The sequence below is a fragment of the Ailuropoda melanoleuca genome, chromosome 2 (genome assembly GCF_002007445.2).
Source record: "Ailuropoda melanoleuca isolate Jingjing chromosome 2, ASM200744v2, whole genome shotgun sequence".
Classification (NCBI taxonomy): Eukaryota; Metazoa; Chordata; class Mammalia; order Carnivora; family Ursidae; genus Ailuropoda; species Ailuropoda melanoleuca.
Window position 1 is genome coordinate 7297330 of NC_048219.1, and position 13352 is coordinate 7310681.

General features: G+C 37.2%; 1 protein-coding gene across 5 annotated transcripts in view; it reads right to left on the minus strand.

The window, feature by feature from the left end:
* EYA3 (EYA transcriptional coactivator and phosphatase 3) overlaps positions 1 to 13352 on the minus strand; it is a 97957-nt gene that overhangs the window by 31230 nt on the left and 53375 nt on the right. For 4 of the 5 annotated variants that reach the window (XM_011229079.3, XM_019803134.2, XM_034647619.1 and 1 more), the window contains 2 exons: positions 8485 to 8622; positions 2307 to 2392 (listed from right to left, as the gene is read on the minus strand). In XM_011229079.3, coding sequence (XP_011227381.1) covers positions 2307 to 2392; positions 8485 to 8622 — 224 coding nt within the window. The remainder of the gene's footprint in view (positions 1 to 2306; positions 2393 to 8484; positions 8623 to 13352) is intronic. The other variant, XM_011229088.3, reaches the window with a different exon arrangement.

Consider the following 13352-nt stretch of genomic DNA (forward strand, 5'->3'; position numbering starts at 1 on the left):
CTAATCAACCAGACCAATTATAAAGAGTACTGAGCATCTATCATAAACCAAATACAGCTCAGTCAGGGTGCATGTCTGTGTATGAGCTGGAACATTAAAGAAAAGAGTAAGTTGTACTGGTTGAACTCAAGGGAATTATAAGTCTAGCCGGAGAAAACAACAATATTTCCAACAAATTGGCAATAAATTGTATGTCAAATGACTTAAATGCAGAGGAAGACAACTATCCCTGCAGACTGTGGTAGTCAGAGAGCTTTCTGAGATAAACAGAGACAGGGAGTAAGAGCACGAATAGGCCCTGAAAAGGTTTTATTAGGGGACCAGAGATGTTGAGTCTGGTTGAAACAAAGAATCCTGCAGGCTTGAATGTGTCATGCAAGCCCATGAATGTGACTTGGATTCTTTAGGCAATGTTGTATAATTTGTGTGGGGGACAGGTATTAGGGACTATCAAAATCAAAACAACAAAAATACAAAAAGATTCTGGACAGGTAATTGACAGGAGAAAGGTGGACTTTTGAAAAAATTACTCAGATAGTGTTTTATCTTTTTTTAAATTTATTTTTTAATTTTTTTTTAAAGATTATTTATTTATTTGACACAGAGAGAGAGCCAGAGAGAGAGGGAACACAAGCAGGAGGAGTGGGAGAGGAAGAAGCAGGCTCATAGCAGAGGAGCCTGATGTGGGGCTCGATCCCATAACGCTGGGGTCACGCCCTGAGCCGAAGGCAGACGCCTAACCGCTGTGCCACCCAGGCGCCCCTTTAAATTTATTTTTTATTTTTTAGTAATCTCTACCCCTAACATAGGGCTTGAACTCATGACCCTGAAATCAAGAGTCGCAAGCTCCACCAAATGAATCAGCCAGGCACCCTCAGATAGCGTTTTAGGAAATGGTTAGGTACAGAGAAAAACTGGAGATGAGATGAAGAGTTAACTGAAGTAATTCAGGATTAAGAGGGAAACATGGGAAACTAAAACATGGGAAATAATAGCAAAAATGGAAAAGAAAGAATTCTAGAAATGGCTGGATCAGGAATGGGTGAGGAATAAAACTGAAAACGACTGGTTTGGTCTGAGGCCTAGGTTTATTTAAAAATGGTCTCATTGACAATTGAGAAGTCATAGAGAAAAGTGGTTTTACTTTTGGAGGACAACGAGACAAAAAAAGGAGGAATGAAAGCCTGGTTTTCGATATGATGAACTTAGGGAAATAGCAAGACATTAAAGAAAAATAGGCCATCAATCAACAGAAGCCTGTAGATATTATGAGGTCAGGACTAGAATGTTCATTTCAGAGGTAGCTGTGAATGTGGTTAAACATTTCTGGGGATGAAGTAATAAACACGTGGAAAACTACATACACTCTCCATGAGAGAAAACAGGATCAGAAAGAAAACCTATGAAAGGGAAAGTGATAAATAGTACACTGAAGAGTGCCAGGTGTATAGCAGAAACTCAGTAATTTGTGAACTATAAGAATGAATAAATGCAAAGACAGTCAAACATAAAAGATGAACCAGAACAGTAATGTTAATTACAGCCAGAAGAGATTCACGGAGAAAAGATTCATTGCTGCAGAGAAAACAAATAAAAACCTAACAGCAAAAACAGAAAACCCTAAAACACTGAAGCTATTACCAGTGATCTAATATCAAGAGTTAACACGGGGGGGCGCCTGGGTGGCACAGCGGTTAAGCGTCTGCCTTTGGCTCAGGGCGTGATCCCGGCGTTGTGGGATTGAGCCCCACATCAGGCTCCTCCGCTATGAGCCTGCTTCTGCCTCTCCCACTCCCCCTGCTTGTGTTCCCTCTCTCGCTGGCTGTCTCTATCTCTGTTGAATAAATAAATAAAATCTTAAAAAAAAAAAAAAGAGTCAACAGAACAGTGATTAAGACCAGACCATAAAGAATTCACAAAGGAATGAGTAGCTAAATAAAAAAGTAGAAGGAACATTCATTCCGCAAATGGTTATTTTGTGTCTTTAATGTGAGAACCAGGCAATTTCTGAACTCTAGGAATACATAAGTGAACGAAATAGAAAGATAAGTCCCTATCCTCAAGGAGCTTACATTCTGGTAGGGACAAGGTAGGAGGTAGACACACAAAGGAGGTAAAGGAACAGATGCAGCCATATCATTCAGAGACTTAGCAGAGAAACGAGAGAAACTGGATGGCAGCCTGAGAAACCATCCAGGGTCCTAGTTCTGGTTGTTTCTTAGATTGGCAAATTGACTATGGAGTGAAGAGAAGAAGAGCAAGCTTGATGAACCATATCAAATAGGATGAATAAAGTTGCACAGTACCTGGTTTGAGATGCTGGAAACTGCTGCCGCTGGAATATTGGCAATTGTAGATGAAGTGGATATCAGGCTGGCATTTGTGCTTGAAGCTACAGGATTGAGAGTGTTAAAAGATGTTAAAGATATCATGTAAAAGCCTAGAAGAAATGGAAAACATATTGCTTCTTACGTAAACAGATCTACAAGGAGATAAAGAACATGGCGCAAAGGAAACAAATACTGATTTTTGCTCTTCTGCATGCCATACCTTACTCTAGTCTTGATTAGAAGTAAAACAGTTCAAACATTTTTCTGTTTCAACTTGAGTCTTCAACTCTTCCTATTAAAGTCCTAGGAATAATACATACACAATGCACTGGCTCACACTAATATCAATGGAATCAGAACCTAAACCAAATCACTCCAGTCTATCTTCTGAGCTGTCGAAAAATGACTCACCTGCAATGTGACCTACTGACAACCAGCAGAAACAACAAGAGCTATGGAAAATCCACATGTAAATCCTATACTGTGATATTTGTTGTCGCTTGCCCCAAATTATGCCTTTCCTAATGCAACATAATTACTCTGAGAAATAGAGCTGATCCCCCAAAGGTGCTTGGAGTTGCTTCTTGGGCTCTACTTAAATCCTGGATTATTAATGTGGATCAACAAACATGATATGGCATTTAATGATTTTACCAATGAGCCTGGAAAAACTTGGAAAATACTAAATATTATTCTGGCCGGGTAACAATGTACTCTGCAAGCTATTTAGGCTGCCTGTATTGGGACAAGGAATTTGGGCTTTTTTAATACCCTTCTATCACAGATTCCACGAGGGTTTTAGTCAAATGTTCAGTGACTACTATTTCTTAAAGTGACTATTTTCAGGTGGACAGAGTAACTGAGACTGTGAGGTACTGGTCTTGAACTCCTCTCCCTCACTTATAACCACACTTAGACATGGTTCCCGCTGCAGTCACACACGCCACAAGGGTTCACCATGAGGTAAACCTATCTGACTACCTATCCCATTAGCAACAAAGTCCTTTACTGGTAAAGTTAATAGGAAAACCTCCATTAAGAACAGAACAGATGAACAAATGAAGCAGAAACATGAGAGTACTCATCAAAATCAGGGGAATTCTTATCCCTTTCCCCAGGGGTACTCTGCTTAGAAGAAAGTCTAGAAGAGATTAGAACAGAAAGTCTAAGGAACAGCTACTGCTGCAACCCCAGCTTTCAGATAAAGAACTTGGGACAAAGAAGAGTTAAGGTAATTTGTCTACTATCATGCAACTAGTGGTAGTCACGATGACGACTGGGATCTCCTAACTGGATGAGCTAGGGATCAGATTTCCTGACTATCCAGGGAGATTTTCTTTTCTACAATACTTCTTCCCCCAGGGGAACTAAGAATTTACCTTCTTAAACATAACAATCAAATGAAATAGATTTAATAACCTCACAGATGGTATTTTCTTCCTACTAATATTCATTTCCTTTTCTACTATGGCTTAACCCATTCTTCCCCTACAGGGAAGTACAAGGAATTACTGTACAATACATAGGCTTAGATGATTCTGTATATAGTTTTTAATCATTCTTGTGGGTAGAGATTTTGAGTGGCTTTCGGGTTTTATTACCAGTACATTATGCTAGGTAGCCATGCAATAAAACAGAAGGACATAAGGTGATTTAGGTGGGGGAAAAAAAATGAATAATTTACTTAATCTCTTAAGTTTATCTCTCCTAGCAAAGTTCATTTCTAGCTCAATTTTTCATTGGTCTTTATTCTGGCATATACTCCTCTTTTCCTCCTATTTCCCTTTAACTCTGTTCTACCTTCTTACTAACTTATAAATCGTTAGCAGTATAACCCATTCATATCTGATCTTGACATACATGGGGGGAAAAGTACTCTAACAACGTGGTTTTATAAATTTAACAATTTTCAGACCACTTACTGAATTGGGCTACAGGTAAAAAGGTAGACCTTACAAACAACTGGTCATATACTCTTATTATCTCCACCAGGAAGTTTAATGACTTGATTAGCTAGTTGCTGATACTGAATTTTTAATGAGTACCCTACTAAGGATCACAAACTACTTTCAGCAATAGTGACTTCTATTATAGGAAATGTTGGCCTGCTGACCTAGAAAGTTTATAGGGTTCAGTAACACTTCTCCAACTCAATCAAATCATTTCTCATATGTGCCATTAGTTCATTCATTCAGCAAACCATAGCATACTATGCATCCAGAAACTGTTCCAGTCACTGAGGAACAGAGTAGTGAATAAGGCAAAGTCCCTGCCCTCACGGAGATTAGATTCCATTGACAGAGTAGATGATAACTAAATAAATATTTTTTTAGGCTCTTGTAACTATCATTGAACCCAAGCTAAACTTACCTAAAAATGTACACACATCACTGTATACCCTACCCTACATATAACTATGACTAAAAAGCCACACATCTCAAAAAAGTACTTATTGGTTTACGCATATATATACACATATATATGTCTCAACAAATAATATTTGATTGCAGATTTAAAAAACAAAAGTAGTGGCAATAAAATAGCAACAAAAAGTACAAACTTAGAGGATCAAACAAAACTCAAGTGGTCAATCCTATTGATATATATCTGAAGACTATTAGCCCTCCAAATGTCAATGGCATGACCAACTGTTTTTGGATAGTCTCCACTCCTGTTCTGACAATGGAGCTGTAAAATAATAGACAAAGCTTCTGAGAACCATGGCCCACTAGAGGTCTATTAATAAATATGAAAAGAGGCGACCCAGTAGTTTCCTCATAGGTGTGTTGTGAAGAACCACGCCCCACTAGAGGTCCAAGTAATATAGTCAAAATACACAGACAGTTTTAATCAGGAGATGGTGGTTATAGAGCTGTGAGAGGCACAGCCAAATTAAATGACACTGCCCCAAAGCCAGAGGGTTGACCTAAGGGTTAACGGTACATAAAAGTTGGCACAAGATTTACTTTCTACCCATGTCTAATTTTATATGTGTCTCTCTCTACCACCCTTGCTTACCTGGCTTTCAAGTTACTCAAAATAAGACAAGCTCTTTCTCACTCGAGCACCTCTGCAGTGTTGCTCGCTCTGCCTGGATTGCTCTCCCTGGCCTGTCCCTTTTGCCCTCCCAGCATGTTGGCTCCTCCTGAGCATGTCTACTTCCTCAGATGCACTCTCTTTGACCCGTCTATTAAAACTAACTCCTTGGGACACCTGAGTGGCTCAGTCAGTAAAGCATCTGATTCTCGATTTCGGCTCAGGTCATGAGATCAAGCCCCGCACTGGGCTCCACACTCAGCATGAAGCCTGCTTAAGATTCTCTCTCTCCATCTCCCTCTCCTTCTGCCCCTCCCCACTGCCCCCTGCTGTCACGTTAATAAAAAAAATAATAATAAAACTAACTCCTTGTTTTCCCAATCACAGCAACCTATTCTTTTTTTCTTTCAGAGAACTTTTCAAAATCTATTTACTTATTTACTTGCCTGTTTTCTGTTTCCTCTACTCATCTGTAAGCTCCACAAAGGCAGAATCTTATTATCTTATTCATTATCTCCAATATCTAGCAAAAAACCTGGCACAGAGTAGGTGACGCTCAATAAATACTTGTGGGATTCTCGTCTGTTTTGTAGACATGTATATTCCTGTATAACTTGTGGGATTCATGTATCGCATGTAAAGGTCATCAAAAAAAAGAAAACCCTGAAAAACTACATAGTCAGGAGGAGCCTAAGTAGACATGACAATTAAATGAAATGTGGTATCCTGGATGGGATCCTGGTACAAAAATAGGACATCAGGTAAAAACTAGGGAAATATGAATAAACTATGGACTTAGGTAATAATAATCTACCAATATAGGTTCATTAATTGTAATAAACTTTCCATTCTAATGTAAGATGTCAATAATAGGGGAAATTATATGCAAGACGGGGGAATATATAACTCTCTGTACCACCCTCTCAATTTTTCTGTAAACCTAAAACTAATGTAAAAACTAAAGTCTATTAAAAAACAGAACAAAACAAAACTCATGGTCAATGAAAGACTATCAAAAAAGACTATCATGTGGGGCGCCTGGGTGGCACAGCGGTTGAGCGTCTGCCTTCGGCTCAGGGCGTGATCCCAGTGTTATGGGATCGAGCCCCACATCAGGCTCCTCTGCTATGAGCCTGCTTCTTCCTCTCCCACTCCCCGCTTGTGTTCGCTCTCTCGCTGGCTGTCTCTATCTCTGTCAAATAAATAAATAAAATCTTAAAAAAAAAAAAAAAAGACTATCATGTGCTACCAACAATATTAGAGTGCAAGCACATTCATTAAAAGTCAAGATTGAGTTAAAATTAATTTCGAAATTTCTGAAATTAATATTACCACTTGAATATTAGCCATTTAAACCATCTCAACTGAAGAAAATAATCAGAGACTGGGCCACACAGTTATACCCTAGGAAAAGACTGATATAAAGAAGCCAGATTTATTTAACCAAAGGGCTTTCATGAGCATCGTATAAACTGAAGAAAGGGTTTCGATCAGAGTTGATCAAGCCAGAAGTATAATTTTTTTAGGCTGAAATTACATATTTTAAAAGAAAGTGCAGTATGCTGACACACACTACATTAGCTTCGGGTGTACAGCATAGTGATCTGACAGCTCCAGACAATCTACATGTTACGTTAATTATAGAACGCTTTGGGGTATGATGAGGACACTGCTATTTTGACCATTTTCCAAAAACTGATAGTATTCTTCTTGTTTTTATTCTGTGGAAGGACTGGATAGTTACACAGGGGGAAACAGGGCAGCCCTAGATAGCTAATATTCACCGTCCACGCTGAGTGAAATTAAAGGTGGGAGTGAGGAGAGTGATATTGAGGGCAGACAACCCAGGTAATTCAACTCTGCCAATACACGCATTTCATTTTAGCCAATTGTTTCAACTTATATTCTACCAATGTTTTTCTTCAGAATAAAGGCAAAATTTGATAACTTGATGGTTACCTTCTGCCTTAAATTCTACTCTCTGCCAAAGTTCTAATGAACAACAAAATGGGCCAAGAGGTTAACCAGAAAAGGGGAGGAAAAATAAACTTCGTTATCTGTCAGTAAAGGTTCTCACTTATGGGAGAGTTGATATTGGCATCATGATTTCAGTACTGAAAATTATAAATATTGCACTCATGCTCTGAGGTCAGACTGCCCAGCTGACACCCTAACTGGTAAACGGATCAAACAGAAGTAGTTCTTAATCATTTAAATGAAAACAATTAAAACTGAGTAGCAAACTATTTTATTTAATATAATCTACATCAAAACACTTTCTCATCACAAAAGTTCGTATCTTAAGAGTATCTCAGACCAGTTTTTGCTATCCCATCCTCACTCCTCTAGCACCCATTTTATAAGGAATAAAATTTTAAAGCTGGGAGAAATCAGGAGAAAGAAGGCAGATGAGAAGCCAGGTACATGGACATTAATTTCCAATCTGGAGTAATGACAAATTGCATGTGTTAGATCTGGAAGGGCAGGGAATTAATTCCATAGTGCCTTCTGAGTTACTCTGTCTTCATTGCTAATAGTCCTGTCATAATTCTAAACTTTCAGAAGAACAACTCAGAAAGGCAAAGATGTTCAGAGTTCAAGCTTGAAGGCTATGCTTTTTATCATGAAATAGAAACAAGATGAACTTTTTGAGAAAGAAAAATGCTCTCACCAAGCAGCAGCAAGTGGGGGAGTGGGGATGGAGGTATGACAACACCGTAGCAAAAAAGCAGCACACATCTCACTTCTGCCCTATGCGGACTTCACATAAAAGAAGTCAGCAAAGTTCTACCCCATGGAGTCTTCTGCTCATTTATAGGACAAAATGGCACTGAGAACAGACTGAAACAAAATCAGGCAGGTTTTCTGGACACCAACATGCAAAAGGGAAGGCTTCGATTCTATGAAGCAGTTCACATTTAAAGGCTGAACTATTTACAAACTAGAGTCCTGGGTTCTGATTTGCCTAAAGGAACAAAAAGCATGCACAAATGCAAATATCATCCCCTTGTATTTTATAAGACAGAGCTCCTGTATTACACAATTTGTTTGGAGATATAGATAGACTGAAAACAACAAAAACAACAATAATAAAACACACACAACCATGCCTATTTACCTTGGATGGGATAAGAATAATGTGCTGGGCTTGGCGGGCTTGTGGTTAACCCTGTAGTGCAGGTAAGAACACTGTGTTGACTTGGAGATGGAGTCTGAATTAAACCACTTTCAGGTTTCATACCTGGCCACAATGCACCTGAATCAGATAAATTGGACCAATTACAAACAATACACTGGGACTGAGGAGCATGGTTATGCTTTCAAATATCAGCCAGTAGGTTTAAAACCTAAATCTTAAACAAAAGTAAATTTGCTTGTAAGAGAAAATTACTGATTCTCCACTCATAATATACCACAAGCAAATACAATTTCCAAGACTGGGGAGTGGGGCCATAGAAACAAAAATCTTGTCAAAAATCCCAATAATGATATGTATATAAGTTCATTTCCATGGTTGAGGGAGACTGACCAGGGTTCAGAAAAAAAAGCTACTGACACCCAACTGGAGTATTTATTGTAAAGAGTGTCTGATGATCGTGTACAGTGATAAATCATTTATCCATTGTCAAGGTGGGAGACATACCAGATAAGTTTAAAATTCACTTACCCATTAAACAAGCACCAAATCTTTCTAAAATGTATTGAGTATTTTTCTGCCTTCTTAAGCTGGTTATTTTGTTACCTGTTTCTTCTGATTAGGAAAGACATTTTTCTAAATAGGTTTAATTTTTATAAATTAAAAACATTAGAGAAATATATAACTTAGAAAAAGAAAGTCATATATAATCCCAGCATCCAGACTTAAGCACTATTAACACTTTGCAGAAGTCACTTAGATTTCTTCTACGTATTTACTAATCTTTTTTCTTTTTAATAAAAATGGGATGTTATACATATTGTTCATAATTTGCTTTTCCACATAATACCTGTGAAAGACATCTTTCCATGTCAGAACATATAAATCTCTCATACTGATGGATATCACAGCTGTTCACTTTTATTTTATCACAATGCTCCTGAGTGACAATCTTTCTAAAATATATTTATATCTTTTCCTGTCTTCTTTGCAAGGAGGAAATAGTGAACGTACCTTTAGATTTTCTCAGAATTATTGTCACAAAGATTAATTAGTGTGTTGTGTTATATATATTACAGAGACACCCCCAAAGGCTACTGGGATATGTGAAGACATTTGCTTACTACTAAATAGAACTCAGTTATAGTTGTATATCATTTTGTTTTTTTTCTCTGTGACCTGTCACCTGACAATCTCTTACTTCTCACTTTATCTTCTTTTTCATTTGCAGTAAACTAGGAAACAATAAACAAAGCTTTGCTTCTACATGACACCCTAAGGATGTCCTTTATGGTGAATAGTTTTAGTGATAATTTTGGTATGCAAAAATCAATCTATAAAAAGTCTTACTGTCTGGTTGTTCACTGTGTTCTGAACAGTTATGGCTGGTGGATCAGTGTAGTTGAAGCTAAATTAGGTCCAAGAAGGATCACAATCACCTTCCAGGTAAGAAATCAATACCAAGGTCAACCGTAGCTTCAAATTCAATATTAATTCACTTCATTTACTTCTAACCTGATGTTGAATTTATAGAAATACAATGCACTGATAGTAGGGCCCTCTGCTTTACCAGGGCACTGACATATCTCAGATCTGTAAAAAATTTGTTGATTAGTAAATGTGAGGGAGATGTGAAAATCTCACATTGACATGGAATGTGGCAATCACCTTGCCCCAAACTGTTAAAACATAAAAAGAAAAAAGTTATATTCTTTTCTCACCTGTTAAACACATGGTATAACTTATTTGGGGACAATAAAGAATACTATCATCTCTTGCATTCATTAGGAGGGCTGGCCCCCGTTCCATGCCTAGTTTATGATCATTAGCCACAGCTAAAGTCCTAACTAAACCTAAATTTCAACACCAAAAATATTTGAAAATGTTATTTTTTAAACATTTATTTGAAATTTGACTATCAGTGCCATGATTCTTTGTGGTTGAGTATCACATTTTTAAGCAAACAAACTGCCATTTCAATGTCACAATAACTTTCACATTTATTGTAATCAATGTGATTTTTTTTTCTAAATAGGTTCTGAATCTGTGTGTTGGATCTGCGAACACATTCAGATTACACTGTACTAAAATACAATCTTATTAATGAGAATAGTATTTCTTGAAAATGTTTTGCCAGTCTCATTATTTAGTATGCATTTAAGTTTCAAAAGGTATGAACTGGCCCTTCTTATAGGGTCAAAAACCAGGGCACAATGTCCAAGGCAAGTAGGGAAATGGCTACTTAGAGTAGTTTTAATGTTCGTGACCAGAAACATGAAGTTGATATTCAAAATACAATTATTTTATGAAGAATCGAAGAATAAAAGATCATATGAACACTGCCTCCAGCATCACAGTAGCCTTGCTCTGAAAGCATATAAATATCTTCCTTTAAAAACGCCCTTCCCAGAATTCCAAGTCACAGGCAGCATGACCAAATGGTCTGACCGTAGGGCAATACTGCCCATAGTGAAGATGAAACCAAACCCTGCTCTTCTGACTCCTAGTCCATTGCTCTATCCCTACAACTACCGAGCTTACCAAGTCATTTTAAACACCAAGGGCCTGATGTGGAACAACAGCTGGTCTAACAATGGCAAATGAAGCCTGTCTCTGAGCACCACTCTCTTACTGCCCCACACTGGGGTCTTACCACAAATGCTACCCAAGTTTCTCAGCACAAATACTTCACCTTTGGTTAGTCACTAACCAAACTAAACTGAGCAGCTCGGTTTATAGTAATACATATCAGAGTAGTAGATCTTTAAGAGGAAAATTAGTTTGGTTAGGAACTGAAGTACATGCCAATGCTCAGGAAAAAACACATGAAAGAATATCTTGCTTTGTTGATTTGATATGTCACTGGGATAAGCTATTACAAATACTAAGTAATTTTATCTGAGTATTTTTCCTAATTATAAAGTGAGTAGATGTGTGTTACAGAAAAATGAAGAAAACACAGAAAGTATAAAGAAAAAAATTGCATAGTGTCATTGCACAGAAAAAAATACAGGCAGTTTTTGCTTTTGTACAGGACTGTGTTACTGGACACCTGTGCATAATGCAACTAGGTCCTCGCCTCCCACAGTGCCGTGATAATGGAGATCAAATCTGTAGTGCCTGTACTCGAACATTCACATTTTCTTCCAAATTATTCTTTATGTACATATTTTTAAAAAATACTAACTTGGCATAGCATACTGCTTTTAGTTTTATACATTGCTTTTAAAATTAATAATAAATTTTTCTCAAGATGCCAAATATTCTTTAAGAATGTGAATTTTCAAGAATATGATTTCTAAGTTTTCCATTCTATAGCTACACTGCAATTAAACACATGCCTTTCAACTCAAAATGTAGGCTGTTTCCAATCTTTTGCTGTTATAAATAATGCTGGGATGAGTATCTTGGTTTGAAAATTTGTGGTATCTCTAATTAGTTCCACAGGATAAATCCCTAGAAGTGAAACTGCCGGGGGAAATGGCATGAACATCCTTAAGGTTCTTAATACTATTACCAAATCACCATCTCACATTAGAGTTCTTTCAAAAGAAGCTGGAACAGTGGCAGCTAAGGTAATCGTTTATGAACTCCTAAAAATAAATGGGTGCCCCTTTCCTCCCACATGTTCACTGAAATCACTAGAAGTTAACCCTTGAATCCTCTTTCTGCCATCCCACTACATTTCTATGGAACTCTTATTAAGAATATGACCACTATTCCTTTACTTTTACAGACTGCTCACAGTATAGGCCTCCTAGGTTTCCTCTAGTCTTTTCTCCTTTCATCAAGAGGAGGAACATTTTTTAATTTCAAACTCAACTCTGAGACACAGACTAAACTTACAAGTACTTCTAGAATTAAACAGACCCGGGTTCAATTCTAAACCCAGGCATTTCCTAATTGTATGACCTCAGGCTAGTCACTTGATCCTTCTAAGCCTGTTTCCTCATCTATAAAAAGGGAAAACACTATTGCTCACTCCCTAGGACTGTTCTAAGATTAAATAAGACAATAATGTAAAGTGTGAGGTACTTGTTCCCAGCATATTGCTTGGTATATAATGCACTTCATAAACATTAGATATTATTACAGCGAGATTTCCGAAGCCCTGTTTACATCTGAAATAAAAGAACAGATTAGCTAATCTAGTTATAGTGCTAACAGGCAGCACTAAGATAAAACTGTCAAATCTTCACAAGAAGAAAGAAATAGTATTTTATACTTGAGTGAACTCACTTAAAAAAAAAAGCCATATCTATAATTTCCTTAATAAATTCTGAGAATATGCCACATCTATCATTCACATTACCCCAACCTAAATCTTCCTCCAGTAAGCATCACATATTACTTAAGAGTCTGATTTAGCTGATTCTCTTTCTTTCAAATACTGACAGAAGAATTTATGAAACAAGTCTCCCTCACTCCCAAATATTAAACAAAACCAGATTAATAACAGAGCTGTTATTACCAACATTTCTTTACAATATAAACAGTTTAAGTTTTTACCAAGGACCTATTACACAGATTTTTTTTTCTTTCTTTAATACAAGGGAAATGCAGTGATCATAAAAGATACCATAAAATGCACATGGCACTATGTTAGGTATTCCATAATCTGGGATCAGAGATATAATAGTTTTATTTAATACTGAACAGCAGGAATGACCAACTGTTCAACAATGTCATAAAGGGCTCTGGGCTTGCTAATAATGAATTTCAATCAAAACAGAAGGTAAAAAGCTGATATATAAATACTTTATACTTGCTAGCTTTTACTAGTCATCTGTTGAAAAATTAGCTTTAACATATGCAAAAAGATATAATAAGCACAAACGTACTCACAGAGA